At 29.6% G+C, this 24,763-nt stretch overlaps 1 protein-coding gene and 1 long non-coding RNA gene across 6 annotated transcripts; one reads left to right on the forward strand and one right to left on the reverse strand.

The window, feature by feature from the left end:
* The first annotated feature begins 950 nt into the window (after positions 1 to 950).
* Positions 951 to 17,185, forward strand: LOC141481494 (uncharacterized). 3 transcript variants are annotated; one of them, XR_012465017.1, is made up of 6 exons: positions 956 to 1,439; positions 3,284 to 7,340; positions 8,409 to 13,487; positions 14,271 to 14,407; positions 16,451 to 16,997; positions 17,056 to 17,185. It is a non-coding gene; the product is annotated as an uncharacterized lncRNA (long non-coding RNA). The 3 variants fall into 3 exon arrangements; XR_012465018.1 differs by lacking the exon at positions 17,056 to 17,185 and having other exon boundaries at positions 951 to 1,439; positions 3,284 to 7,368; positions 16,451 to 16,794; XR_012465016.1 differs by lacking the exon at positions 17,056 to 17,185 and having other exon boundaries at positions 955 to 1,439; positions 16,451 to 16,794.
* On the reverse strand, positions 9,054 to 20,098 carry LOC141481493 (uncharacterized). 3 transcript variants are annotated; one of them, XR_012465015.1, is made up of 5 exons: positions 19,026 to 20,098; positions 12,833 to 17,220; positions 11,946 to 12,275; positions 9,654 to 9,874; positions 9,054 to 9,600 (listed from the first exon to the last, which is right to left on the reverse strand). XR_012465015.1 is itself a non-coding variant. In XM_074173124.1 (3 exons), the coding sequence occupies exons 1-2, from the start codon at positions 11,635 to 11,637 to the stop codon at positions 9,827 to 9,829; spliced, it is 351 nt and encodes a 116-aa protein (XP_074029225.1). In that variant the 3' UTR covers positions 9,054 to 9,600; positions 9,654 to 9,826. The 3 variants fall into 3 exon arrangements, 2 of the variants coding, with proteins under 2 accessions (XP_074029225.1, XP_074029224.1); XM_074173124.1 differs by lacking the exons at positions 11,946 to 12,275; positions 12,833 to 17,220; positions 19,026 to 20,098 and adding an exon at positions 11,335 to 11,637; XM_074173123.1 differs by lacking the exons at positions 11,946 to 12,275; positions 12,833 to 17,220; positions 19,026 to 20,098 and adding an exon at positions 10,646 to 11,637.
* Positions 20,099 to 24,763: the final 4,665 nt, after the last annotated feature.

Raw genomic sequence — 24,763 nt, forward strand, 5'->3', positions numbered from 1 at the left:
TAGGCAACATCGAGGAACTTCTGAAGTATAAAATTGCATAAAATGGGTCCAATGTGAGATCCCAACAAAAATTCAATCGTGCCTTTCCCCACCCTTCCTACACCTGATGAACTCTATATACACAGGGATACAAGACGAGATCCGAAATCGGATCTCGCCTTGAAAAATGGATCTCTACTTGTATGTTTTATATCTTAAAAGGATCTCGATTTGTTCGGAAATATATATATATATATATATATATATATATGTATATGTATATATATATATATATATATATATATATATATATATATATATATATATATATATATATATATATAATCTATATCACTAAAATAACTTGAATATTTGCCAATGGTTGATAACATTTATTGTGACTATTAGATTTCTTGAAGATCTCGTTAAATGGTTATGTGGATCCCTCTTAATTTTGACACTTATTTTAGTGTTTTCGTATTTGTTTATTCAACAAAACAAGTTTGACTTCATTACAACTGTAAAAAATGTAGTGTATAACGTTGCAATATTTTTAAATTATATATTTAAGAGTAATTAATGACAGTCAACAAACAACAATAACAAGATCGGCCGAATTCCTCGAATTGAACATTAACACAGTGGAGAATCCTGATAAAGTACAAGTTATACGAAAAAACTATTCTAAATAGAATTCAACCTGTTGAATTTTCAAATGGTTCTCGATAGCTCACAGTCCGTACTTATGTCACTTACTAAGAACAAGAAATTCAACGTTACCGATATATCAGCCATATTGCAGCTATCTATCTTTGATGCATGAGTCAAGAGTCAATGTTCTCTTTCTAAAAGCAAATCCAACCTATAATTTCAATATTGTCAATGTGTACAGATTACAACAAACGAATTCGCTATCCACTGGACAGATAGTCTTAGTTGCTGAGGCCAATACATGAAGAAGAAGAACAACAAACGAAGTTGTGTGTTTTTGAGTGTTAGGTGATAACTAAGATGTCTAAAAACCCTGGTGCATCTACTCATACCTGCAAAAGTTTGGGGTAAAATGAGGGATTTATGGCTAACTTGATTAGCAGAGATCAACGCCGTTTACGATGGCGCAAGCAGTCATTACAGAAAACTGTAATCATAAGACCACACAGGGTGTATTTGTATTTATATTTAATTCCACATTAATTTTTCATACCTACTGTGCTTTTCGGATAACTTAAAAAGTGAGTTAATGAATTTTTTGTGTTTTAAGTGTTATTGATGAATTGTCAGTATTAAATCGAAAGATAAGTGTCCAAGTTCTGGTGAATTATTAGTTGAAGTTTCAACCCAAGCAAAGTTTTGAAGAAATTTCGTGTAATTTCTTGATATTTCAACTCAAGAAATGTTGGCAGATGTTATTATGTAGTTGACATTGGTTGTTTATCGGAACGAATTCCGCAAAACAGGTGGTAAGTATAAAGATTATATACTTGAATACATGTTTTTAGTGTAGTATTGGAATGGAAAAACAACTGAATAATTCACTAGATTACAAAGAAATATTCCCAGTGAATTCTTTGTCGAACTTTTCGATTACCTGTTAAGAGATCATTTTGATAAGCACCAACTTTTAACCGTTTTTTTTAATTAATAATAAAAAAGTTTCCTCATTGATGCATAAAATTTGGAATAAGCGGTTTATATACGAAGAACAATGTAATGAGTAGAAACACAGCTGTTTTCTAATAGATATTCAACCAAAATACATCTACTCATAGTGACTATGGATGTATGTGTATCACACCTAGCAGTTCTACTCATGAATCAGGATATTGATTTTCTTATACATACACATCTCGTTAAGTACAGAAAATCACTCAAGAGAAATAGCACTACAGTCCCACCTTGAACTCGTCATGCAAACCTTTGGGTTCTGCAAATAACTTGAGAGAAATTACAAGGCAAAATTTATTAATTTACAATAGATGTAAGATGGTCAATTACCTTCCGTTGATCATCAGATGTATTGAATAACTTCTTTGGTTCAGAAAGAATGTGAACTATTTATTGTCTGTAAAAGTATATTAAAGTTTATAAGATTTCTGTATTTATAATTATTGAAATTTACAGTTCCAGCATAAATTGAACAAAGTTTAATTCAAATATCTTCCATTATTATTATTTTAATTTGATTTCATTGAGTCATATTTTTTGCTATGATTGCATGTGCAGGTCATCACTGATAGACCAATTTGACACTTGACCCCCATGCCAATTAAAATTTTGAAAAAAGTTGAAGTGCCTCCCCCAGCCATCTATCGAGCAATCAGTGTTCTTTTTTCAAAAAATAGTATCGGTAATAGCCTCCAAACGTTTTTTCATGTTTCTACGTCAAACCGTTCAAAAGTTAAGTTAGTTTTTTATCTCTGAGGTGAAATTGTATTTAATATCCTTACCAGTGGTAAATTAACTTCCAGTTTCCTTGTGATGGGATTTCTTTTATATTCAGGTTCCCACGAAAAGTAAAATACCATAATGTTCAGGTTGAATTTCTGCAGACTGCATGAAAGTAGTTTAGTGTCTTTTAGAATACAAATACAAAATGTCTTCTGATATACTTTAATTGCTTACTACAACCTTTTACATTGAGTGTGTAAAAGAGTTCTTTTTTTCAAATAATGTGATCATCAATTATGATACTGGTAGTTTTTTGAAAATATTCAATCAAATTTTTAAAAAACATACAGCTGATGAGAGTATCACATCTCAACAGATATTTTCAGATTTTTCGAAATTTGACTCACAGAAAATTGTATTTTTTTCAATTTTTATTTTCGAGGGCTCTTTCATTATGCTCTTTAGCACAGCAGATATTCAATCTAGAAATCAAATATGCCCTCAGTGCCTCTCTTGACAATTCTTCCTTGTGGTGTTCACAACCTACAATATTTTTGGGAGAAAAATTTGTCAATTTGATTAAAATTACTGGAAAGCAATTTCTTTTAAATTTCCTCTCAAAAACACCTGATATTATTGTGGCTTCAACATCGTGAAGAAAGCTATTAATTTTTTGTGATGGTAATGTTAAAAATCCTCTGCTCTTGTTTCTTATGAGGGAATTGAATATTTCATTTCCCTTCTCCAATATCGAATCCACACATTCTCCACATTTGGTGTTGCCTTTAATTTTTTTTGCAACATATTCACAGAAATAAGCAAAAGCTTCATCAATACCTGAGAAGTCCTCTTCAATTTCGGAGATAGTTTCTTCTATTTCAATATAGAATATAAATTTTTGCTGTTTTTCTTTCAGATCTCAAATATGAAGAATGGATTTCATCATTTCTCCTCCACTAACATTACTTTCCCTGGGCGGTTTTATCAGAGAATAGAGGGACATTAGGCGGAATATTTGTCCAACTTGAATTGACTTGGGATGAGTATTGCATCCACCTGCAGCTCTCATCATCCCAAAAATGCTGAAAATGATATCAACAAAGTTGATTGGAATTGTTATGGATATGTGAACATTATCACCTCCAAATGATCTTGGTTCAATCTGGATGTCATCAAGTATTTGAAACCAAAATGGGGTTAGGAATATTCTCTAGTTGAATACTGCTAGAATTTGCCAATGGATGTTTTGTGACAGAGTGTGAATCGGGTAGAATACTACAGGATGGACTAGGAAAAACGTTTAGTGGAAGTTCAGGAGCGATTTCACTGAGAAATAAAAAATATCAAAATACCTATTTTTATTATAAAAATGACTATCACGTCAATTTCACAATAGAACTTGTCTAAAATCTAAATTTTTCATAATGATCTTCTACCACATAGTAACGGCTATATATCCATCAATTTACTTGTCTAAAACATGTTTTACCCTTTAGATCAATAAATGTTATTTAATTAAATTAATAAAACTATATAAATAATCACACAATCCTTATCAGATATTTGGCAGAAGCTTTATCAAATATTCTTTGAAAAAACTGATCACAGAACTAAATATAGGAATTCAAGTATTTCAGTTGTTCATGTTTCAAACGGAGTTTTTTCCACTGGATAATCCAACTGCAAACTGAAAAATAAAACCAGTTATAAAAAAATGAAAATCAATCTTTGAATCTGGGAAAATTTCAGCATCCTTCATCAACAATTTTCAATAGCTCATATAGTATGCTTTCATGACTGACTTCAATGTTTTGGTTGGTTTTCAGGTTTTGCTGTTGTCTTCTTTGGTAATTTCCAAACGTTTCAAGTGCAACTACGACAGTCAGCGGCGTTGACGAAGTACTCCTCATAAGATATTCATTGAAACTAATTTCAGTATCAACTTTATTCTCTAAGATTACTTCATCAACGCAACTGAATATGATTGTCTCAGTTGCAGTCAAATATTTTTACTGAAAATGATCAGGGCAAAGCCAGGAAACTAACTATGTATTACGAAATTAGACAGGATGGGTTTATACATTCAGTTCGATTTTAGAAATATTTCATGCTGATTTCAGAATCGAAGTTACACTAAATCATTAGTTTATCTATTGAAAATTATATCTGGTTTCATTGATTGCCCGGAAATTCTCTCCCCTATAACTTTCAACGTTCCACGAAGGTCCATCAGACAAATAAAGCTATTTATTACACCATATCACTTAACTAACTATGGGTATCATTCTCCATCTCCAACATCTAAAATGTTGAGACTTGAAAATAACTACTCTGATAAAATCAATTTCTTCTGTGATGATGAAAATATTTTTAAGAATCTCATTCTTTGCTCATGCAAATGTTTTTCATCACTTTAATTTTGTCCTTCATTAAACACACATAAATGTGTCTATAATAATTATAGTAGTAGTAGTATAAGTGGTTACAGCACAAGCTTTCTTTGTTATATAATTTATTGTAAACAAAACTGAATAAATTGAGATCCCTGTAAATAAACATGGACAAAAAACTAAAATGGTATTTGTTAAAATTGGTTTTTCTGTAAACCAGCTGTCGTTCCCCTACGAACGGCAGCCCTCAGAAGTCGAAACTTGTGCGAACAGGGATTAACGAAATCTTACCTTTCAACGTGTGATTCTAAGCTAAATATAACCCTTTGTTCGATAACAACTTTTTCATTAATTTTTTTTTAATTCCTACTGGCATTTCATTATAACCGTCTCACAAGAAGATTCTAAAAGATACAGCTTATGTTCTCAGAAGAGGCTGTTTATAATAATGACAACGTATTTATTATTTCCATGTGTAAGCAGTAAGCTTACACAGAAATTGACATATGAAATATCAGGAAATAGAGGATGAAGTTAATGAAGTTAATTTTCTGTGAATCAGGCATTTATAGAAAGTTTTCTTCAACTTTACCCCTTTCTTCCACTATCACCTTTTATTTATAGAATGATATTAGCACATATTAGCCCGTATTGAATAATGATGTATTTTTATGAAAGGTATCAAGGAAAAATATGATGTAAAATATTGAACAAAACAGCAGTTGCGATCATTTAAATGAAAAATAATATGAAATGTTATAACTAAACTCCACACATTTGGACAATTTGTGACATATCCTTTTTTCAACATGATTCAATTAAATAATGGTTACATAAATATCTCTTCTCATATTATGTTATCAATAATTTTCTTTAAAATCCATTATGAGCCTTATATGAAATTTGTAAAAGGACATTGATATGCTTGAGTTGAACTGAAAACAACAACAATATTTTATCTTTAAGAGAAATGAATGGCATAGAGTGTTTGTATCCAACTGCGAACTTCTCAGGGTTACCGTTAGAGAACAGCCGGTTGAAAAAAACTTTTTTTTGTAGATAGGTAAAGCTAGAAGGGGTTATTCATCATTTCATATATGAATAATTTTGATATTTATCATTTTGATAACACCAAGTGTTCTCTCTTGATTTGTATGTGATCAAATTTGATTTTGATACCTTATTCAAAGGATACTTTCCAACTATTTTGATCAGGTACAATGCACAAATAAAACCATTCAAATCACCAATTGAGAACAAGTAAAGTTAAAAGATCATACTGTTTGGTTGCTTGGAATTCTATATGCTAACAATTACTACGAGTATATATTTAAGAGAGCATTACGTTTCTCATCATACATGAGTAGTCTTTTAACCACCCAATACATTTTTTTTATACAAGTCCACAGTACAACAACACCCTCGAGTTCTACAATAATTTTCCACATGATTTCAAAAAAATACAACATTCTGTTAGGCTTGGGGAACTATTTGTTCGACATGGAGCCCTACTCAGTCAGTGATTTTCAAACTTAATCTATGATTTATTAATTGTTGATATAGATTTAATTTTTTATTTGTTTTAAATTTTATGCTGATATTAATATCATGATATTTTAAATGGATGTTAAATTTCATGTAACTGTAAACTTACTTACTTCTCATAATAATTCTGTAGAAATGCAATAAATCTATCTGCATACTGTAATATTCATCTGTAGGTGTATCTATGATTCTATGAGTAGACTTTTCTTGCAACTAGGTATTGAGTTGTATTTAAAAAAATTTAAAAAAAGCATAAGTGAATGTTTATTTTCAATTTGATATTATGATTAAGAAAGTAATGATACTCTAGTAGCAGAAGGTGGATTTGAAAGGGTGAAGGATTATTCAAAATATGAAGTTGGTTATTGGTGTAGGCTGATACAAACTTAGTTTATCCGTGGTGGATTGACAGTAATTATAAAATGTTTCATTTACCTTTGGCACTGAATACAGATGATTACTCGAATTTTTACACTGTCCACACAAAATTCAGAATTGTCCCATTTTACAAAAAGTATCCTTATACACTATATAAAACTATTCCTTATTACTACTGAAAAATGTAACCAAACTAAAATAACTGAGAACTAAACGAAAACCATAAAAAAAATGCGAACAATGTAAAGATTGGGATGACAAAAAATATCAATTTCAAAATACCAAAAGTTGAAAATTCTTTTTGACAATGACAGATAATAATTAATTTGACTGACTCAGCGGGGACTCGAACAATTCAGAATAGCGCCATCTTGGGAAAACTCTCGTAGGTGTTGTTAAAAGCAACAGGTGGTTCCTTCAAAAAGTTCAAAACAAAATCTAAGCGTTACAACACCAGGGTTTCTAGGAATCTTAGGTATGTCTTTTTGACGCATGAGTCAAAGTCGGACGTCGGACTTATACTGTCAATGAGTAGAATAAACAAAATAAACCATGATGTTTTTCAAGTAACTAATGAAGATATATATTACTATTACATGAAAACAGAAAAACAAAGAAAACGGAGCTCATAAGAAATTGAACTGAAGGGTAGAATCTAAAGTAATATTATAATCTGACTAAACTTTTGGTAGGAAATAGTTATTAAAATTTGAAAAATAACAAACCCATTGTTTAATCATTGTAAATGAATTTTATAGGTACTATACTAATCTTTTGCAGCTGCGAAGTTTTGATTAAAGTGTTAAACTATTCTTAGCAAGAATTCAAATAAATTCATATGATGAATCAAGGAATAAGAAATCTAGACTGTCAGTTTGGATGAAAATGTGTAGAAATGAAAAAGCTGGGATTTACTAGAAATTAAAACTACCTATTAATTTATATATACAAGTTTGAAAAAAGGATATCTAAGGTTTTAAACCTTAGTGGCCCTGTTGTTTAATTGAGGATGTAAAACTATAACATCTTATCACCTACAAATAATTAGTTGGAAAAAAGTTTACATAAAAGTTACTGTTGCATATTCCATATTTTTGAAATCAGGATAATTTTATGTAGAATTATCAGACAAAAAAAACAATAAAAATGAACATTTTTAATGCTGAACTAATCATCATTTGACTAACAATGTTGGATTGACTATGGAGGAAAACTATTTTGCTGACTAATACTAGAATGAACATTATATTTTACTGCCATGTTCATCCCAATGCTAAAAAATTAAGTGCGCATTATGAATTTTTTTTTTCAATTCAACTTGAGAACTACCATAAATGAATTTTGACATTGGCTCTTGTAGAGTGTAGACCACTAGTCTATCAGTAAAATCGGAACAAAAAATCATGAAAGGGAAAAACTGTTACAGTGGTGTTCAGTCGTGATGATTCGAAAATTCTGCTTATATTTCTAGAGTGAATGTAGGTCATTCAAATGATATATAATTCATTGTTCATCATTGTAATGGCAAGGAGTTTATTGTCAAAAAAGAATATATGTATATTATTTATTTCTCATTTTGAATTGAAGTGGGTCACAAAAAAATTAAAGAAATAGAATATTCACGCTAAACTTTTTCATTTATGAAATTTATAAAAACACAAAATTATCGGAAAATCATCCTCCTCAAACTTTGATAAATCAATAATGTTCTGAAATGTTTCATTTTAGCTGCTGTCAGAACACATAGTAAATGACAGATAAGACTTTGGAAAACTAGTCATGACTTGGCTGCATAATATACCAGTCCCATATGAAAGACAAAAGACTAAGTAGAATTACCACGAACTATAGATGCTTTAGATTTTCCTTATTATAACAAATGAAAAATGTTTTTTAAATTACCAAAGAAAAAATCTTGAATTTTCAGTTAGTCTTTATTTATTTTCCTTCTTACATACAATGTTTATAAGCGAACTTTTTATAAAATTGCATAATATTGAAGCAAGGTTGTTCCAAAGTTATATGCTATATTAATTCATAATCATGTGTATATTATTTTAATGTTTAGCAATGATATTGACCCAAGCTTGCTAAAGTATTGTAAGCAATGTTCATGTGTGAACTTTTCGAATGCAATATTGTAGCGATGAAAATGAGTACCCACATCAACTTCACATACACATTACTGAACGTTCCACTCACAAAAATAAATCACTGAAAAATTACTGTAAATATTTTTGTTATTAAAACTTGGTTGCTTGATATTACTTTATTCTCAAATGAAAATGTTACTATGGACAAGCACTGTTTTCATCAAATGATAACTTCACATCTTACTAAGGACCCATTTCAAAAAAATATTAAAACTACATCTTTGTTTTAAGATAATTTATTCAAGACTCACAGGTATAGATTCAGGGAAAAATCAGTTTTCACTAAATGAATTGGAAAAAAAATAAAGAATAGAAGGAGAAAAACATTCATACTTTTGAAAATGAAATAAAATATATAAACATCAATGTTTTATAATAAGTAAATAGTGTTTTGCTGAATGGAAGTTTGGGAGAAAATGATTTTTCATCGACAATTATGAAAGAAAATACCTTCAAGGACCAAAAAATTAAACATACATGGTATCAACATGGTAGTGAGTTTCCACGGACCCACTACTCAATTCAGAGCCAGAAAAAGAAATAAATCAGGGGAATAATGAAACTTTTGGGAACTATTTTTTTCTTCACATTCTTTACTTTTTCTCTGCATATATCTGAACTTGCTTAGAAGTGAGTCAGCACTTCTGTGTTTCAGTACATCATGCTCTTCAAGTTTTGCCAATGAAGGTTCAGATCCATCAAATGAGTGTTTTTCAGTACTTCTCTCTAATATATTTTTTCCATAGAAGAATATCTTGATCGTTTTGCTATGAAATATTCCAATATAAAATATATATTTGAAAATTATGAAAAATTATACCATTCACTCCATCTGCTTGTTCTTTTATTGCATTTTTTCTCGTTCCAACCACTGTTTGATCATAGGAACACTCCTGTTTTTCAGTATTTCGTTATATTTACTTTTCAGTTTAAGTATTTTATCAGAATGAATATAAGTATCGTTAGCCAATTCATCTTTGAAGTAAGTTCGTGTTACATATTTTTCATCAGAACTCCACAACTTTCTCTTTTTGAATTTACCTACAAAATAAGTCATTTCTTAATAATATAATATGTTAAAAATACATTTGTTTGCTACAAGTTTTGATACATAAACTTGAGTATTAAAAACTTTCGAAGTACTTTTTTCAACTTGAATTATTATTTACTTAATTATGCCATTATTTATGCCAATATATTTTAGAAATCAGTTTATCGGGAATATAGATGTTAAAACATACAGCATGATTAGTTTAAAAAATTTGGTAACGTTTTGATAGACCATCCTGATAATTTCCATTCAGACATCTATCCCCCTATTTGAACATATTTCCATAAAAGTACGATTTTTAAAACTTGACAGTACCAGGGACTACAAATAACCAACCTTGACCTACTGAATGAAAGGATGTAACTTCACTGACTATTGTCACCACTAGTTCTAGCATGATTATGACAATGTGAATTATCCAGTTTCAATATCGGCCTTCTCCTCTTAGGTTAGTTTTGAATAAAAAGCAAATAACTCGTTAAAAAGATATAACAACCAAATCTAATTATTTGTAGAATCTGTTTATTCTATAGTATGGAAAAGAGTTTGTTTTGAATGACGAATATTTTTACAATATTATTTATGAAAGTGATGTCAAGATTTGATATGAACTTCAGTTATGATTAAATAGCATTAATATCTATTTTTTGAATATATGAAATATTGAATGGAATATAAAAACCAACTGAATATATACAGAAAAAGGTAGAATTTTACAAAATACGATGTAAGTCAACTGATTAGATGAAATAAAAGTGTACCTAAAAAGGATTTAATTAATCTTTGATCCAGTTCATCATCTTCAGAATTCGATTCTGGTTGATATTCTAAATCTTCAGCACTGCTCTTTCTTAGCCCTCTCAATTTTTTTTAGTGCCATGCCTTCAACACCTTTCTTTTCAGCTCTTGTTAGTTTCAAAGTATTATTGTTTACATTGTTTTTTGGGACAGGAGCTTCTGATTTTCTGATTTTCTTTTTGGCACTTTTTTCAAGACGCTGAGAAACTGTTGTGATATCTATTAAAGGTGTGCTTTGATCATAAAATGTTTTGTGGATATTATATTTATGTGACATATAATTTGAAATTCTTAACTCTTCTTCATGAGAAGTACCTTCCTTAGCAACTTCTGTTGCAAAATGTTTTCGCAAATTAGTGAATGTTAGTGTTTTATTTATACCGCTGTCTTCTAAAAATAGACGATTGCATCTGTAAGTGTCATAAGTTTTATATTTATCTTTTGATGGAAAGCCAAATAAATATGGGTTTTCTGGATGAACACCAGCCTTCACTCTATATTTGATAATAGTTTTTAGATAAGGAAGAATCTGGTTTTTATCTACGAGTAATGCAGTGGTATTGCCAAGTTTACCTTTAAATTCAACACGAATATATTTGCTAGCTTGAATTTTTTCATGTTCAGTAAGATTTATAAAATCTTTTTCACTCACACATTCTCTTTTATTGAAGTCATCTAATTCAATCCTTTGTGTTTCTCCTGGTGGTTTTCTATTGAAAACAGCCAATGCTACCAAAACATACTGACATAACTTATTCCAATCTTCAAAGACAAATTTGATTTTTAAACAATTGTGATGGAAATCTGCTGCTTCAGTTAAATATTCCAAATAATCCTCAACGTCTTTATTTTCTGGCAAACTATTTACTTCTTTCAACCTGTTATGTCTGTTTTCACTTAATTTACATATTCGCTTTATATAAGGTGCCAATTCTAAATTATATCGGCGAGTCATTGCTTTTGTTAATTTACGTAAATGTTCGTCTTCATTTTTATCACATTCAGATAAAACCACTTCTAAAATGAAGGAGGAATAAGGTGTAAAGGTGACCTAGTGAATAAATGCTTGTGTTTTTGAATAGTTTATTTAGTGAAAAAGAAGGCTGAAAAGTTGCCCTTTTCTGAACTTTGAAGGGCCGTAACTTTTTAAATAAGGGAGAGCGCCGCTTTTTTCTTTCGGATTCGTAATCTACGCATCAAAATACGTAAGTACAGTCAAAAATTTTTTCAAAATCGCCGGGTGTCCACATAACGAAAATTTACCTTATTTTTTGTGCAAAGGAGTGTGTTTTCATTAACAGAAATAGGATCCTTAATCATTTTTAGAATAAATGGTCCAGTTTCTGTCTCAAAATTAACTGAATTATATTCAGCAGCTTCACATTTGTCAGGAAATTTGTCTTTTTTGAGGTCCTTTTCGGTAGTAACTGATATAGTGTCTATATTTGAGTTTTCAACTATGGCTGCATATGGTTGTAACAATTCTTCAGTTTGTATCTTGGTTTCTTGTTTCAGTTTCTACATCAGAATGGATTATGATGTGTTCTTCTTTCTCCAGTTCTGTTTTCAATGTTACTAGGACAGATTTATCATCTGAAAATGGTTAGGTTAGGTTAGGTTAGGTTAGGTGTGTACTTCTAGGCTTCTACTACATATAGTCATCTTATTGAATTCAATTCTGAAATTTTGGAATTTGGTCCAAAAAAATACATTTTTTATAATAACTCAATAGTTCTAATTGACAATTTTATATTCATACTCAAAAATTAATTTCAAAAATAAAGACTGTTTCAACATATTTATTCAGCATAGTACTTTTGAATGCATTCTAAAAAATAATATGGAATCAATCATTCACTAGAATTCTATATTTATTTGTAAATACATTAATCAGCAGCATTCAGATCAAGTGAAAGATGTCACACATACATTGACTAAATCTTTGTTAGAAGATCAACACCATTACATATTATTAATTGATATATAATCTTCCTCCAGGACAAACCTACCAATTCTGGAATGCACTTTTCCATTTCTTCACTTAAGAAATTCAGTATATTAAGTACCTTCTTTTTACCTTCATATTATAGCATTTGTTATGATGAATGAATTTTTAATTTTTAGTGTACATGGTAGGCATATATACTTACTGTTAGAAGCTATAATTGTAGCTGAATACCAAGCCCCTCCAGTATACCTCACACTTATAGAAGTGGTGGTTTTATTTATTCGAGATTTACTACAAATGTAGTAAATCCCATCTTCAAATTTTACTAGGTAATACAGTTTATATATCTATGGTAATACATGACCATAAACCACGCTGCTGACCAAAGTCCTACGTTTTAGTGGTCTATAAAATTTACATTTACATCAGTTATCACTAAGATTCCTAGAAACCCTGGTGTTGGTAACGCTTAGATTTTGTTTTGAACTTTTTGAAGGAACCACCTGTTGCTTTTAACAACACTTACGAGAGTTTTCCCAAGATGGCGCTATTCTGAATTGTTCGAGTCCCCGCTGAGTCAGTCAAATTAATTGTTATCTGTCATTGCCAAAAAGAATTTTCAACTTTTGGTATTTTGAAATTGATATTTTTTATCATCCCAATTTTTACATTGTTCGCATTTTTTATTATAGTTTTCGTTCGTTAGTTCTCAGTTATTTTAGTTTGGTTACATTTTTCAGTAGTAATAAGGAATAGTTTTATATAGTGTATAAGGATATTTTTTGTAAAATGGGACAATTCTGTATTTTGTGTGAACAGTGTAAAATTCGAGTAATCATCTGTATTCAGTGCCAAAGGTAAATGAAACATTTTATAATTACTGTCAATCCACCACGGAAAAACTAAGTTTGTATCAGCCTACACCAAAAACCAACTTCATATTTTGAATAATCCTTCACCCTTTCAAATCCACCTTCTCCTACTAGAGTATCGTTACTTTCTTAATCATAATATCAAATTGAAAATAAACATTCACTTATGCTTTTTTAAATTTTTTTTAAATACAACTTAATACCTAGTTACAAGAAAAGTCTACTCATAGAATCATAGACACCTACAGATGAATATTACAGTATGCAGAGAGATTTATTGCATTTCTACAGAATTATTATGAGAAGTAAGTTTACAGTTACATGAAATTTAACATCCATTTAAAATATCATGATATTAATATCAGCATAAAATTTAAAACTAATAAAAAATTAAATCTATATCAACAATTAATAAATCATAGATTAAGTTTGAAAATCACTCTCTGAGTAGGGCTCCATGTCAAACAAATAGTTCCCCAAGCCTAACAGAATGTTGTATATTTTTGAAATCTTGTGGAAAATTATTGTAGAAATCGAGGGTGTTGTTGTATTGTGGACTTGTATAAAGAAAATTTATTGGGTGGTTAAAAGACTACTCATGTATGATGAGAAACCTAATGTTCTCTTAAATATATACTCGTAGTAGTTGTTAGCATATAGAATTCCAAGCAACCAAACAGTATGCTCTTTTAACTTTACTTGTTCTCAATTGGTGATTTGAATGGTTTTATTTGTGCATTGTACCTGATCAAAATCTGTAATTTATAGGATGAAAACAAGAGGAAACTGTGGATGGATGCTGTTAGGAAATATCTGCCTGATGGTGCTTTTATTTGCTCAAAGCATTTTCCCATCCATTTCATTGGTGAGAAAAAACTATTGAAGGGTGCCAAACCATCATGCATGTGAGTATTCAGTTTCTACAGCACTACCTATAAATCCTATCAAAGATTTGTATATTTTTTTCAAGGTGCACTTATAGAGAAGTACTTAATTGTACGAATTTCAAGACAACGTGCACCATTTCCAGAACCAGTTTACTAATAATTTCTGTAGTTGGAAAGTATCTGTTGAATAAGGTATCAAAAGCAAATTTGATCACATACAAATCAAGAGAGAACACTTGGTGTTGTCAAAATGATAAATATCAAATTATTCATATATGAAATGATAAATAACCCCTTCTAGCTTTACCTATCTACAAAAAAAGGTTCTTTTCAACCGGATGTTCTCTAACGGTAACCCTGAGAAGTTTGCAGTTGGAAACAAACACTCTATGCCATTCATTTCTCTTGAAGATAAAAGATTGTTATTGTTTTCAGTTCAACTCAAGCATATCAATGTCCTTTTACAAATTTCATATAAGGCTCATAACGGACTTTAAAAAGAAAGTTATTGATAACATAATATGAGAAGAGATATTTATGTAACCATTATTTAATTGAATCATGTTGAAAAAGGGATATGTTACAAATTGTCCAAATGTGTGGAGTTTAGTTATAACATTTCATATTATTTTTCATTTCAATGATCGCAACTGCTGTTTTGTTCAATATTTTACATCATATTTTCCCTTGATACCTTTCATAAAAATACATCATTATTCAATACGGGCTAATATGTGCTAATATCATTCTATAAATAAAAGGTGATAGTGGAAGAAAGGGGTAAAGTTGAAGAACATTTTCTATAAATGCCTGATTCACAGAAAATTAACTTCATTAACTTTACCCTCTATTTCTGATATTTCATATTTGTCAGTATCTGTGTAAGCTTACTGCTTACACATGGAAATAATAAATACGTTGTCATTATTATAAACAGCCTCTTCTGAGAACATAATAAAAAAAAGCTGTATCTTTTAGAATCTTCTTGTGAGACGGTTATAATTAAATGCCAGTAGGAATTTTAAAAAAAATTAATGAAAAAGTTGTTATCGAACAAAGGGTTATATTTAGCTTAGAATCGTACGTTGAAAGGTAAGTTTTCGTTAATCCCTGTTCGCACAAGTTTCGACTTCTGAGGGCTGCAGTTCGTAGGGGAACAACAGCTGGTTTACAGAAAAACCAATTTTAACAAATACCATTTTAGTTTTTTGTCCATGTTTATTTACAGGGATCTCAATTTATTCAGTTTTGTTTACAATAAATTATATAACAAAGAAAGCTTGTGCTGTAACCACTTATACTACTACTACTATAATTATTATAGACACATTTATGTGTGTTTAATGAAGGACAAAATTAAAGTGATGAAAAACATTTGCACGAGTAAAGAGTGAGATTCTTAAAAATATTTTCATCTTCACAGAAGAAATTGATTTCATCAGAGTAGTTATTTTCAAGTCTCAACATTTTAGATGTTGGAGATGTTAAGTGATATGGTGTAATAAATAGCCTTATTTGTCTGATGGACCTTCGTGGAACGTTGAAAGTTATAGGGAAGAGAATTTCCTAACAATCAATGAAACCAGATATAATTTTGAATAGATAAACTAATGATTTAATCTAACTTCGATTCTGAAATCAGCATGAAATATTTCTAAAATGGAACTGAATGTATAAACCCATCCTGTCTAATTTCGTAATAGTTAGTTTCCTGGCTTTGCCCTGATCATTTTCAGTAAAAATATTTGACTGCAACTGAGACAATCATATTCAGTTGCGTTGATGAAGTAATCTTAGAGAATAAAGTTGATACTGAAATTAGTTTCAATGAATATCTTATGAGGATTACTTCGTCAACGACGCTGACTGTCGTAGTTGCACTTGAAACGTTTGGAGTTTACCAAAGAAGACAACAGCAAAACCCGAAAACCAACCAAAACATTGAAGTCAGTCATGAAATCATACTACATGAGCTGTTGAAAATTATTGATGAAGGATGCTGAAATTTTCCCAGATTCAAAGATTGATTTTCATTTTTTTATAACTGGTTTTATTTTTCAGTTTGCAGTTGGATTATCCAGTGGAAAAAACTCCGTTTGAAACATGAACAACTGAAATACTTGAATTCTTATATTTAGTTCTGTGATCAGTTTTTTCAAAGAATATTTGATAAAGCTTCTGCCAAATATCTGATAAGGATTGTGTGATTATTTATATAGTTTTATTAATTTAATTAAATAACATTTATTGATCTAAAGGGTAAAACATGTTTTAGATAAGTAAATCGATGGATATATAGCCGTTACTATTTGGTAGAAGATCATTATGAAAAATTTAGATTTTAGACAAGTTCTATTGTGAAATTGACGTGATAGTCATTTTTATAATAAAAATAGGTATTTTGATATTTTTTATTTCTCAGTGAAATCGCTCCTGAACTTCCACTAAACGTTTTTCCTAGTCCATCCTGTAGTATTCTACCCAATTCACACTCTGTCACAAAACATCCATTGGCAAATTCTAGCAGTATTCAACTAGAGAATATTCCTAATCCCATTTTGGTTTCAAATACTTGATGACATCCAGATTGAACCAAGATCATTTGGAGGTGATAATGTTCACATATCCATAACAATTCTAATCAACTTTGTTGATATCATTTTCAGCATTTTTGGATGATAAGAGCTGCAGGTGGATGCAATACTCATCCCAAGTCAATTCAAGTTGGACAAATATTCCGCCTAATGTCCCTCTATTCTCTGATAAAACCGCCCAGGGAAAGTAATGTTAGTGGAGGAGAAATGATGAAATCCCTTCTTCATATTGGAGATCTGAAAGAAAAACAGCAAAAATTTATATTCTATATTGAAATAGAAAAAACTATCTCCGAAATTGAAGAGGACTTCTCAGGTATTGATGAAGCTTTTGCTTATTTCTGTGAATATGTTGCAAAAAAAATTAAAGGCAACACCAAATGTGGAGAATGTGTGGATTCGATATTGGAGAAGAGAAATGAAATATTCAATTCCCTCATAAGAAACAAGGGCAGAGGATTTTTAACATTACCATCACAAAAAATTAATAGCTTTCTTCACGATGTTGAAGCCACAATAATATCAGGTGTTTTTGAGAGGGAACTTAAAAGAAATTGCTTTCCAGTAATTTTAATCAAATTGTCAAATTTTTCTCCCAAAAATATTGTAGGTTGTGAACACCACAAGGAAGAATTGTTAAGAGAGGCACTGAGGGCATATTTGATCTCTAGATTGAATATCTGCTGTGCTAAAGAGCATAATGAAAGAGCCCTCGAAAATAAAAATTTAAAAAAATACAATTTTCTGTGAGTCAAATTTCGAAAAATCTGAAAATATCTGTTGAGATGTGATACTCTCATCAGATGTATGTTTTTTTAAAATTTGATTGAATATTTTCAAAAAACTACCATCATAATAATTGATGATCACATTGTTTGAAAAAAAGAACTCTTTTACACACTCAATGTAAAAGGTTGTAGTGAGTAATTAAAGTATATCAGAAGACATTTTGTATTTGTATTCTAAAAGACGCTAATCTACTTTCATGCAGTCTGCAGAAATTCAACCTAGTGTTCTCTGAACATTACGGTATTTTACTTTTCGTGGGAACCTGAATATAAAAAAAATCCCATCACAAGGAAACTGGAAGTTAATTTACCACTGGTAAGGATATTAAATACAATTTCACCTCAGACTGATAAAAAACTAACTTAACTTTTGAACGGTTTGACGTAGAAACATGAAAAAAACGTTTGGGGGCTATTACCGATACTATTTTTTGAAAAATTTGAAATTTTAATTGCATGGGGGTCAAGTGTCAAATTGATCTATCAGTGATGACCTGCACATGCAATCATTGCAAAAAATATGACTCAATGAAATCAAATCAAAATAATAATAATGGAAGATATTTGAATTAAACTTTGTTCAATTTATGCTGGAACTGTAAATTTCAATAATTATAAATACAGAAATCTTATAAACTTTAATATACTTTTACAGACAATAAATAGTTCACATTCTTTCTGAACCAAAGAAGTTATTCAATACATCTGATGATCAACGGAAGGTAATTGACCATCTTACATCTATTGTAAATTAATAAATTTTGCCTTGTAATTTCTCTCAAGTTATTTGCAGAACCCAAAGGCTTGCATGACGAGTTCAAGGTGGGACTGTAGTGCTATTTCTCTTGAGTGATTTTCTGTACTTAACGAGATGTGTATGTATAAGAAAATCAATGTCCTGATTCATGAGTAGAACTGCTAGGTGTGATACACATACATCCATAGTCACTATGAGTAGATGTATTTTGGTTGAATATCTATTAGAAAACAGCTGTGTTTCTACTCATTACATTGTTCTTCGTATATAAACCGCTTATTCCAAATTTTATGCATCAATGAGGAAACTTTTTTATTATTAATTAAAAAAAAACGGTTGAAAGTTGGTGCTTATCAAAATGATCTCTTAACAGGTAATCGAAAAGTTCGACAAAGAATTCACTGGAATATTTCTTTGTAATCTAGTGAATTATTCAGTTTTTCCATTCCAATACCATACTAAAAACATGTATTCAAGTATATAATCTTTATACTTACCACCTGTTTTGCGGAATTCGTTCCGATAAACAACCAATGTCAACTACATAATATCTGCCAACATTTCTTGAGTTGAAATATCAAGAAATTACACGAAATTTCTTCAAAACTTTGCTTGGGTTGAAACTTCAACTAATAATTCACCAGAACTTGGACACTTATCTTTCGATTTAATACTGACAATTCATCAATAACACTTAAAACACAAAAAATTCATTAACTCACTTTTTAAGTTATCCGAAAAGCACAGTAGGTATGAAAAATTAATGAGGAATTAAATATAAATACGAATACACCCTGTGTGGTCTTATGATTACAGTTTTCTGTAATGACTGCTTGCGCCATCTGAAACGGCGTAAACGGCGTTGATCTCTGCTAATCAAGTTAGCCATAAATCCCTCATTTTACCCCAAACTTTTGCAGGTATGAGTAGATGCACCAGGGTGGCGTGAATTCATATTTGACTCATTTTATTACGGACTATGAGCAACCGAGAACCATTTGGAAATTTAACAGGTTAAATTCCTTCCAGAATAATTTTATCCTGTCATCAAGGGTTCTTCACTGTGAATCGAATATATTATTCGTGTTAATGTTTAATTTGTGGATTCAGTCGATCTTGTTATTGTCATTTGTTGGCTGGCATTATTCTTAAATAAATAATTAACAAAATTTTAATTGATCATTCATTTTCTTAGGAAACAGTGAAAAACATTTTAGCACACATTGCAAGGTTGTGCAATACATTTTTAACGCTATAATGAAATCAAACTTGTGCCACCCAAAAAATGTATCCTTGGTTATGATATGAAAATGACATGAGGACAAGTTCAACCTATAATGGAAACGATTTTAAATCCAACAGAAAATTTCTGGTGCAATTGCTCAACCAATAGAACGGCGCTAATGCTTCGAATGGACCAATGGATGAATCCACCACAGATTGATCAGTGAATTTAGAAACACACCCAATGTCACAGGAATTAGAGAAGGCTGTGATAATGTCAATGATTTTACTTTTTCATTCGTTCCACATCGACCACTGCTTCCAGATGCATTTCCCATACAGTGTTGTTCCAAGTGAATTTGTGAAGGTGCATTAATTTTCGTGGTACACACTGTGTCAAACCAAACTTTAAAAGAAAATTTTGGCATTTAATTTTTCGGGCGAAAAAATTTCAATTTGGTCACTAGAAATAGATAGATTTTTGTCGTTTCTAACTCGATTTTTCTGGCAAAAAACCCAGAATTACATTCTTTCTATCGAATTTATAGTATTTTTTCGATTATGAATAAAAAAATTTCAATTTTGTCACTAGAAATAGATTTTTGTCGTTTCTACCTCGATATTCTGAAATTTTTACCGAAAAAAAACGAAATAGAAACGACAAAAATCTATTTCTAGTGGTAAAATTGAAATTTTTGATTCATGACCGAAAAAATACTAATTCGATGGCTAGGATGTTTATTGCCGATAAAATCGAGTTATAAGCGACAAAAGTCTATTTCTAAAGACAAACTTGAAATTTTTGATTGATAACCGAAAAAAAACTAAATTCGATTGTAATTCTGGGTTTTTTGACCAAAAAACGAGATAGGAACGACAAAATCCATTTCTAGTGACAAAATTGAAATTTTTGATTGATAATCGAAAGAATACTGATTTCGATTGTAATTCTGGGTTTTTTGACGAAAAAACGAGATAGAAACGACAAAAATCTATTTCTAAAGACAAAATTGAAATTTTTGATTGATAACCAAAAAAATACTAAATTCGATTTTAATTCTGGGATTTTTGACCAAAAAACGAGATGAAAACGACAAAAATCTATTTCTAGTGACAAAATTTAAATTTTTGATTCAAAACCGAAATAATACTAAATTAGATTGCTAGAATGTAATTCTGGGTTTTATGACGAAAAAAACGAGATAGAAACGACAAAACTCTATTTCTATTAACAAAATTTGAATTTTTGATTGATAACCGAAAAAATACTAAATTCGATTGTAATTCTGAGTTTTTTGACGAAAAAACGAGATAGAAACAAAAAAAATCTATTTCTAGTGACAAAATTTAAATTTTTGATTCAAAACCGAATCAATACGAAATTAGATTGCTGGAATGTATTTCTGGGTTTTTTACCGAAAAAATCGAGTTAGAAACGACAAAACACTATTTCTATTGACAAAATTGAAATTTTTGATTGATGAACGAAAAAATACTAAATTCGATTGTAATTCTGGGTTTTTTACCGAAAAAACGAGATAGAAACGATAAAAATCTATTTCTAGTGACAAAATTGAAATTTTTGATTCATAACCGAAATAATACTGAATTCGATTGCTAGAATGTAATTCTGGGTTTTTTTGCCTGAAAAATCCATTTAGAAATGACAACAATGTATTTCTAGTGACGAAATTGAAATTTTTGATTCATAACCGAAACAATTCTAAATTTGATTTCTAGAATGTAATTCTAGGTTTTTTGACGGAAAAACGAGATAGAAACAAAAAAAATCTATTTCTAGTGTGAAAATTTAAATTTTTGATTCAAAACCGAAATAATACTAAATTCGATTGCTAGAATGTAATTCTGGGTTTATTGCTGATGAAATCGAGTTAAAAACGACAAAAGTCTATTTCTGAAGACAAAATTGAAACTTTTGATTGATAACCGAAAAAAAAAACTAAGTTCGATTGTAATTCTGGGTTTTTTGACCAAAAACGAAAAGAAACGACAAAAATCCATTTCTAGTGACAAAATTCAAATTTTCGATTGATAACCAAAAAAATACTAAATTCGAATGAAATTCTGGGTTTTTTGACGAAAAAACGAGATAGAAACGACAAAAATCTATTTCTAAAGACAAAGTTGAAATTTTTCATTGATAACCAAAAAATACTAAATTCGTTTGAAATTCTGGGTTTTTTGACGAAAAAAAAGAGGAAGAAACGACAAAAATCTATTTCTAGTGACAAAATTGAAATTTTGGATTGATAACCGAAAAAATACTAAATTCGATTGTAATTCTGGGTTTTTTGACCAAAAAACGAGATAGAAAAGACAATAATCTATTTCTAAAGACAAAATTGGAATTTTTGATTGATAACCAGGAAAATACCAAACTCGATTGAAATTCTGGGTTTTCTGACGAAAACACGGATAGAAACGACAAAATCTATTTCCGGTGGCAAAATTGAAATTTCTAATTCATAACCGAAAATATACTAAATTCGATTGCTAGAGTGTAATTCTGGGTTTTTTACCGAAAAAATCGAGTTAGAAACGACAAAACTCTGTTTCTAGTGACAAAATTGAAATTTTTGATTGATAATCGAAAAAATACTAAATTCGATTGTAATTCTGGGTTTTTTGACCAAAAAACGAGATAGAAACAACAAAAATCCATTTCTAGTGACAAAATTGAAATTTTTGATTGATAACCGAAAAAATACTAAATTCGATTGTAATTCTGGGTTTTTTGACGAAAAAACGAGATAGAAACGAAAAAATCTATTTCTAGTGACAAAATTTAAATTTTTGATACTAAATTAGATTGCTAGAATGTTATTCTGAGTTTTTTGCCGATAAAATCGAGTTGAAAACGACAAAAGTCTATTTCTAAAGACAAAATTGAAATTTTTGATTGATAATCGAAAAATACTAAATTCAATTGTAATTCTGGGTTTTTTGACAAAAAACGAGATAGAAACGACAAAAATCTATTTCTAGTGACAAATTTGAAATTTTTCATTCATAACCGAAATTATACTAAATTCGATTGCTAGAATTTAATTCTGGGTTTTTTGTCGAAAAAATCGAGTTAGAAACGACAAAAGTCTATTTCTGAAGACAAAATTGAAATTTTTGATTGATAACCAAAAAAATACTAAATTCGATTGTAATTCTGGGTTTTTTGACGAAAAAACGAGATAGAAACAAAAAAAATCTATTTCTAGTGACAAAATTTAAATTTTTGATTCAACCGAAATAATTCTATAAGGATTGCTAGAATGTAATTCTGGGTTTATTGCGAAAAAATCGAGTTAAAAACGACAAAAGTCTATTTCTAAGACAAAATTGAAATTTTTGATTGATAATCGAAAAATACTAAATTCGATTGTAATTCTGGGTTTTTTGACAAAAAAACGAGATAGAAACGACAAAAATCCGTTTCTAGTGACAAAATTGAAATTTTCGATTGATAACCAAAAAATACTAAATTCGATTGAAATTCTGGGTTTTTTGACGAAAAAACGAGATAGAAACGACAAAAATCTATTTCTAGTGCAAAATTGAAATTTCTAATTCATAACCGAAAATATACTGAATTCGATTGCTAGAGTGTAATTCTGGGTTTTTACCGAAAAAATCGAGTTAGAAACGACAAAACTATTTCTATTGACAAAATTGAAATTTTTGATTGATAACGAAAAAATACTAAATTCGATTGTAATTCTGGTTTTTTGACGAAAAAACGAGATAGAAACAAAAAAAAATCTATTTCTAGGTACAAAATTTAAATTTTTGATTCAAAACCGAAATAATACTAAATTAGATTGCTGGATATAATTCTGGTTTTATGACGAAAAAAACGAGATAGAAACGACAAAACTCTATTTCTATGACAAATTTAAATTTTTGATTGATAACCGAAAAATACTAAATTCGATTGTATTTCTGAGTTTTTTACGAAAAAACGAGATAGAAACAAAGAAAAATCTATTTCTAAAGACAAAATTGAAATTTTCGATTGATAACCAAAAAAAAAAAAATACTAATTTCGATGAATTCTGGGTTTTTTGACGAAAAACGAGATAGAAACGACAAAAATATCTATTTCTAATTTTTGATTGATAACCGAAAAAATACTAAATTCGATTGTAATTCTGGGTTTTTTGACCAAAAACGAGATAGAAACGACAAAAATCCATTTCTAGTGACAAAATTGAAATTTTCGATTGATAATCAAAAAAATACTAAATTCGATTGAAATTCTGGGTTTTTTGACGAAAAAGAGATAGAAACGACAAAAATCTATTTCTAAAGACAAAATTGAAATTTTTGATTGATAACCGAAAAATACTGAATTCGATTGAATTCTGGATTTTTTGACGAAAAAACGAGATAGAAACGACAAAAATCTATTTCTAGTGACAAAATTGAAATTTCTAATTCATATCCGAAAATATACTAAATTCGAATGCTAGAGTGTAATTCTGGGTTTTTACCGAGAAAATCGAGTTAGAAACGACAAAATCTATTTCTAGTGACAAAATTGAAATTTTTGATTGATAACGAAAAAATACTAAATTCGATTTTAATTCTGGGTTTTTTGACGAAGAAACGAGATAGAAAACGACAAAATCTATTTCTAGTGACAAAATTGAAATTTTTGATTCATAACCGAAATTATACTAAATTCGATTGCTAGAATGTATTCTGGGTTTATTGCCGATAAAATCGAGTTAAAAACGACAAAAGTCTATTTCTGAAGACAAAATTGAAATTTTTGATTGATAATCGAAAAAATACTAAATTCGATTGTAATTCTGGTTTTTTTGACCAAAAACGAGATAGAAACGACAAAAATCCATTTCTAGTGACAAAATTGAAATTTTCAATTGATAACCAAAAAAATACTGAATTCGAATGAAATTCTGGGTTTTTTGACGAAAAAACGAGATAGAAACGACAAAAATCTATTTCTAACGACAAAATTGAAATTTTTGATTGA

The sequence above is a fragment of the Leptinotarsa decemlineata genome, unplaced genomic scaffold (genome assembly GCF_025532065.1).
Source record: "Leptinotarsa decemlineata unplaced genomic scaffold, Ldec_3_MD MMD2_tig00000199_RagTag_RagTag, whole genome shotgun sequence".
In the NCBI taxonomy this organism is placed as follows: domain Eukaryota; kingdom Metazoa; phylum Arthropoda; class Insecta; order Coleoptera; family Chrysomelidae; genus Leptinotarsa; species Leptinotarsa decemlineata.

Bases quoted from the DNA above. Each gene is read 5' to 3' on its own strand.
- LOC141481493 (XM_074173123.1), bottom strand. From the start codon at position 11,637: ATGACTCGCCGATATAATTTAGAATTGGCACCTTATATAAAGCGAATA.